Here is a 7,151-nt window from a genome sequence, read left to right as displayed (position 1 = left end):
CTCTGATCATTAATTAGAATTCAGAAACAGTAAATCCATGCAGGGTGTTCCTCTCCTTCCCTGCAGGAATCTTCTCTTCATCTCCTCTGCAAACACCCACCTGTCTCACCTAAACTCACCTGATCTGAGCTATTTGTTCACTGTCACTGAAATAAATGTAGCACTTGAAATGAAATCCCAGTTTCCTGCTGCGGCGAACCCACAATGAGCTTTCACTGCCTTCACCTTCATGGGTTATGTTTGACTGAGAAATAAAGAGTCTTCTGTGCTGCAGGAGCTAAACATGTAATTCTGAACATGCTCGAAATTGAGTTGCTTTTGCTAAATAATACAAACAAAAAACCGATTGCTGCATATTGATGGAAATATTTGCACATTTCCATCAATATTATAAAATAAACTTGAAAAGCGCAAACCTCCGCCAAGGCCTTTAAAAAGTTCCTGGATCCAAACGTTTATCCGGATTAATCCGTTTAAATTAAATCTGTTCTGCCTTAGTTGTAATTTACTGGGACAAGACAAGATACAGTCTTCTATATTTGTGCCATTATGTTGAAATAAACGTTTTCAGTCAATCATTGTCAACTTTAGTTAAAAATAATCTTCATGTAACTGGGAAGTTACTTATGCTAAAAACTGAAAAGAAGACTATAGAGAAGCCTTTTCTGTTCCAGAATTCAGCTCTTATTTCCCCAAATGTGATTTAAATGTTAAACAATAAACAAAATGTTAGAATAACAAAATAAGCCCTGCAATGGACTGGTGATCTGTCCAGGGTGTACCCCGCCTTTCTCCCAAAGACTGCTGGGATAGGCTCCAGCTTCTCCGTGACCCCTAACCGGACTAAACAATCAGGATAATGAATGAATGAATGAATGAATAACAAATACGATGTAACTTTGTTACTAATTATTAATTATTATTAGTTGACATATTGATAAGCAACCATACAGAAAAATGTACCTGAATATTTTGATAAGAAGACAGAATTGAATGTGTGGAAATATTTTTGCATAGAAAACAGTTAATCAAACAATTAATCCAGATTAAGTTTGTTAAATAATCATTCTGATCTGAATAAATTAAACAAGCACCAGAAGAGCAGATGCATACTAACATGGATTTAACCATCGAAGAAGAACATCAGTCAATGACCCCTACATCCGTCTCAGTATTACTTTGCTAGCACATTTTTTTTCAGACAATAAAAAATATACTTTGTACAACAGCATGTATGAAGACTGGGACCTGTGCTCCATAGCCGTAGGGCGCTCTGGCTGGGGTCTTCCTCTGCTGCCCTCTGGGTGGATGCATGATCGCTTCTGTGGTCAGCTGGTCGCCAGGGTCCCGCAGGTCCACTGGTCAGCCTCTGGTCTTTGCAGGGACCTGGTTCTAGTTACATGATCACTGCTGGCCTCCATTCATGCCGGCTACATTGCTCTGCATTCAGCGCATGCTGAGACAGCGTGATGTTTTTGTTGTTGTGATTCATGTTTTTTTTTTTTTTCAGCTTGTTAGCCTTTTTATAGACGACGCTGATCTTTTCAGCATTTTTTTCTTTAAATAATTTTATTTCTGTCAGTATGAACAGCTGATGTTGCTGCTTTCTTAGTGTCTTATAAAAGTGTCTCCATTATTCTCGTCACTCTTTTCTCTTCTATTTACTCTCCTTTCTTTTCCCAGGTCCAGCATTAATATGAAAATCCAGCAATAGACTCATTTAAAAATAAATAATAAATATTTTCTTTTACCCAAAAAGCTCCTCTTGGGGAAGCAGATTTGTTCAGCGAAACACAACAGCCAGACCATCATTCTGTCACACACAAGTACTTTTCTGCTAAGCAAAACATTTCTGGCGGCATTTAAGAAACCTGAAGGAAATACTTTTAAGCTACATATTTTAAACCTATTTCTATTGAAGTAAAACTTTTTAGTGTATTTTTTTAACCTAAATGCAGCAAATCTGCGCCATTGAAGGATGTTTCTATAAATAAAAAGCTCTTAATGCTTAAGGTTATTGTCTGCTAAATGTTCCCTTCTTAGTTATACACAAGTTGGAGCATATCATCTAAGTTGTGACTTATAGCTGCAAGAGTCATTTATAAACATTTACGAATATCTTTCAAAATGCATTTTATGTTGTCAGATTAAGGATGAGAATAAACAGTTACTGCCCTCGTGGGTCAGCTTCAGGAGGCTCCATAATTTTAATACACTCACAGTATCCGGGTACATCAGTGTCTTGAGACACATCCAGTATATGTAAAACTCACCTTTTAATGGGTAGATATGCAGAATTTACCAGTCTGACACCAAACAGTTTGTAGACGTCATAAACATCTATGTTTCAGTGAGGCCGACATACTGCTGTGTCTTTAGGGGTAATTGGATGGAGCATCCCTGCATGTTTTCAAGACAATGTTTGTTGACATGAGCTTTACAAACTGTTTGAAGTCTGTTATCTGCTTTCTCTCACAGTTATGCTGCATTTCTGTTGCTAATGGCAGCTGCAGTGGACGCTGTGTTGCACCATCAGTTATTGTGTGCAGTAACAAGTTTTAAAAAATAATTAGAAAAGAAGGAAAAAAAAAAACAAAAAACTTCCTGAATAAATGTGAAAATAAAATGGCTGGGATTAAGTCACTTCTTTCATCATGAATCTCTCGCTCCAGTGGTGGAGCTGGTTGTCCTGTGACCTGGAGGTCGGTGCGCTGCAGCCTCTCAGGGGAACGAGTGTTCTGAGTCCGAGGCTGGATAAATGCAGAGGGTTGCATCAGAAAGGGTGCAAAACGTGCCAAAGTACAGATGTTCAGATAGGGCTTCAGTTGGTAGCAGAGGTGTATGAAGTAGAACATAGAAGTCCTGACAGCTCTTTCCAACCAGTCATAAACCAGGTGAACTTAATGAGCTCAGCTCCACTGCAGGTAGATGATACTGTTGGTGAAAACACCTGTTCTGAATGCATCGGTAGATCCAGAAACATGGCGGGACTTCTACTTTATTTTTACTTCTACTTTATACACCTCTGGTTCTGGGAATACAGATAGGGAATGCTGATATTCTGGGTGCACACTTAAAGTGCGTTCACAACACAAAGGGTGTTTTGATGCACACACCTTGCCGAATCGGCTCTTCATATGCTGAAACAGCAAGAAGACGTTGTTTGGCATCTTTGGCAGTGAATGTTTGGAATCAAAAAGACATCTTTGAGAGTCAGTGAGTTTAAAGGATAATAGAAGAAGACAGCACACATGTACAGTTTACATTAGTTGTTTCCTAATGTTTAAATACACAACAGTATTGCCACCTCTAACATACTTCTCCTTTTTCCACAAATCTTCCTGAATAAAAGTTGCTGTACGTTGATCTGTCCTGTCCTTTCCACCCCAACCAGTGGAGACAGATGGCTGCCCTCCCTGAGCCGGGTTCTGCTGGAGTTTTCCTTCCCACTGTCGCCTCATGCATGCTCAGGATGGGGGATTGGACCGACATCATGATTTGATGCAATCAGCTGGTTTCCATTAGCTTGGCTATTAATGAATTGACCTGAACTGATGTGTCTGTAAAGAGCCCTGGGACAACATTGTTGTTAAGTGGCTGAATGAAAATGGAACGACCATCACCTGAATCCACTGGATGCAGATGAATACATTTTTGTGTGGAAGAATTTTGGCCTTTGACAGCCACCATCCATTTGCTTTGCAGTTTTTTTTTACGTTCATGTTCGCTACTAGATGTCAGTAGTTCTTACACATTGTTCCTTTAAGACAGGGGTGCCCAACTCCGGTCCTTGGGGGCCACGATCCTGCAGGTTTTCCATGTATACCTGCTCCATCACACCTGACTCAAACTAATCAGTCATTGTGCAGAACTTCCGTGGCCGTTGGGCCCATTTAATGGAAGCTACATGTGTGGAACAGGGATACATGGGAAACCTGCTGGGCAGCGGCCCTCGAGGACAGACTTTGGGCACCCCTGCTTTAAGATGTTAAGACAGGGAGTCTGGCTTCCGTTAAATGGATCCAACAGCCAATGAAGCTCTGCACAATGATCGATTCTTTAAAATCAGGTGTTTTGGAGCAGAAATGTATGGAAAACTTGCCAGATTGTGGCCCTCGAGGACCGGAGCTGGACATCCTTTTGTTTAGAGTACTAAATGTATTAAACGTATGGCTATTTCTCTGATTTAAAGCTTAAATCACTCTTGGAAAATGTGTAATGATCTACACATGGGTCCTCTTTTTTTAACTAGTAGGTGAGTTTGCATCTAAACTTTGAAAATACTCTGAGAGCTTGTCTTATATTTGCACAACATTCACCAGTTTGGTTTGTTTGACTGAGGGCACATGACTGAATATGAGCATGAGTACACATTTAAGTCAAGCTTGACATAAAGTGTGGTCTAAAAATGAGCTTTGTGTGCATCTTTATGGGAAAACTCCTGAGTTGATGCTTGTTATAATGCAAGACCATTGAGAGACCAGATGTACGAAGCAGATGAAATCTGGTGTTGTATTTGGTTTATTTCACTGATTTCATCTCCTGTCTCTTAAACCACAGTCAGCAAAGCAGTCTACAGTCCCAAAAACAAACCTGATTGTTCCCAGTTTTCTTTTCTTACAACTTTTTTTTCTTAAAGTCTTTTCTCCAGATCTAAAATCTTAAAACTCAGAACTGGGTAATTAGAGATGAACGTGGTCCGAGTCGAGTTTTTTTTTTTAGAACCACAGAGCACCGACGAGCCCGGTGACGACGTGATGGTGGGGAGTTATGTGAGGACCGCTGCTGCAGTCGCTTGCATTCACCAGAGGGAAATCCCAGTTCACTTTCAGTTCCCGACTCCACTCCTTCAGCGGGGGAAAAAAAAAATTTGGGTTGAGCGAAGGGAAGAGGAGGGAGCAGCCGCTGTTGGCTGCGAAAACTGTCAACTGCAGCGTGTGTGGGTAAGGCTGTCCACACGTCTTCAATTTTTTCACTGAGGCCAAGGCAAACAAAACATTAGAAGAATTAAAAACATAAATTACAATAACAGAGAGAAATACTGAAAGAAAATCAATGACAAAAGACTAAGAAGGCAAAGCTGCAGCCCCAGAGGAGAGGCACGTCACTGGTGATTCTGCACACATAAAACAACATCAGAGCCTCTACCAAACCAGCATGACAATAACACTCATCCCAACAACTTACATCACTGGAGGGAAGCTGCATCAGATCATGTGACTGACCTCAGCTGAGGTGGCTCATGAGATACCTGAGCGAAAATGCTTGACTAAAACCTGCTAAGGTGAGTGTGCACTGCTGAAGTCACAGGCGAGTCAGCATCTATTTAACATACAGATAACGTCACTCCTCCAGCTCTGTAACACATGATCACAATGAAGAAGGCTCAAAATGAACACACACAAAAAAATAAGAAAATACTGAAAAATACTGAAGATTTAAAGGAAATGTTGACGGGGAGTCTCGTCTTCCAGACATCAGAAAGAGATGAGCCATAAAAAGCAGAAAAGGTTCTTGTTTGGTCTTCTTCAGATCCTTCACCGTAGTAATTAGCAAAGAGTTGAACAGGAAACAGTAAACTAACTGATTTGATATCCTTTCTGTCAGTAATGGGAGCAGATGGGTACAACGCAGCCATCTGGTACTCTAATAAGGAAAGAAAAAAGCACGACACCATGGAAACGAAACATGCATTTGTATTGCTGTGCTGTGGCGATGGAGGCGCTAGTTCTGGCTGAGGCAGCAGCAGCGTGAGGCATCTTATTGCTTTGCAGGGCAGGCAGGTAGGTAGGCAGGCAGGTACGGTAACTTCCAGGTGGGACAGGGTGTGCGTCATCCTGGGGGATGATGCAGGTTTTCCCTCAGTTAAAATAAACACATCAACAGTAACACTGCTGAGCCAGGACAACGGGGCTAGCGTGGAGGATCATGATTAGGTCTGGCACACTGGGATCAGGTGGGAACAGGGACGCAAGAACGGGATCTGTAGTAAAGGAGAAGGAGTCTTTTTGGGCATCCATGAAGTTCAAGGCTATGAGAGCCCACTGTGGGCATATCTGTGCTATAACAACACACACACGTATACTCACACACACACGCACACAGAAAAACAAACCCTCATCACATCTGCCTGGTGTGTGACAACAAGCACAACCACCGTCACTGGGTCCATCCTATCAAATGTCTTGGCATCAGGGGCAGAAAAGCCGCAGAACTCTGCATCCTTTAAAATGAAATTACAAACATGCCTGCGTCCAACGGGTGTGTGAGTCTGTGTTTCCTGCACCGGTGAGTGGGGTTTAATAGTGTGGGACCCCCTCTCTTGCCACATGCAGGTTCGGTAACAGTTCATTCAGGTAGTAATGCTTGCTGTGTGGCGAGGAGGAGCTGCAGGGATCAGTGGGTACCACTTCTTTAAAATAGAACCTCTTTTCTTTTGCTATTTAAATATACACACTCCTCAGCACAGCCAAGTCTACAATCATCAGCTTCATAATAAGAATATGAATAAACAATGACACACACACACATATATATATATATATATATATATATATATATATATATATATATATATATATATATATATATATATATGTAGTATGTATGTGTGTAGAGTTGTTTGTAGCATGACATTTTATCAGCAGCAGTCACTGGACATTCAGGGTGGTAAATTGAGTATGTACAGGAAAAACATAATTTACATCCCAGTGCTCGAGGCTCATGGTCAGAAGTCATGTGTGTTGGTGGGGATGGGAGGTTTGGATGCTGGTGTGTTATCTCAGCCTCTTCTCTGCTGAATAGATGGACATGTAGTAGTCGTTGCTGCCGACCGCCAAGTGGGGCTGGAGGAAGGAGAGACAGAAAACAGTGGTTGGAGTCATATTTAATGCATTTAAACTCCCCAAAACAGCATCACATTTGCCTAGCCGATACTGTAAACTTGATATTCTTGTCAGAAAATGTAATATTTATTGTTTATTTTTATAATTGTAAACAAATTCAGGCTTTGAGGCGTTCAAGGTCCTGTGTCGAAGATGTACTGACATCTAGTGGCTGACGTAGGAATCAGCAGCATTTTCCCAACTTACCCACAACTGCAGAAAGGCAACAGGTAATAGAAAATTATTTCTCAGAAATGATAAAAATCC

At 41.2% G+C, this 7,151-nt stretch overlaps 1 protein-coding gene across 2 annotated transcripts in view; it reads right to left on the bottom strand.

The window, feature by feature from the left end:
* Positions 1–6,616: 6,616 nt before the first annotated feature.
* The window catches only part of rptor (regulatory associated protein of MTOR, complex 1), a 235,132-nt gene continuing 234,597 nt past the window's right edge, over positions 6,617–7,151 (bottom strand). For both annotated transcript variants that reach the window (XM_079265219.1, XM_079265220.1), the window contains one exon: positions 6,617–6,845. In XM_079265219.1, coding sequence (XP_079121345.1) covers positions 6,777–6,845 — 69 coding nt within the window. In that variant the 3' untranslated portion in view covers positions 6,617–6,776. The remainder of the gene's footprint in view (positions 6,846–7,151) is intronic.

This window comes from Telmatherina bonti (genome assembly GCF_933228915.1).
Source record: "Telmatherina bonti genome assembly, chromosome: 3".
Lineage (NCBI taxonomy): Eukaryota > Metazoa > Chordata > Actinopteri > Atheriniformes > Telmatherinidae > Telmatherina > Telmatherina bonti.
This window is presented reverse-complemented; position numbering and strand designations above follow the sequence as displayed.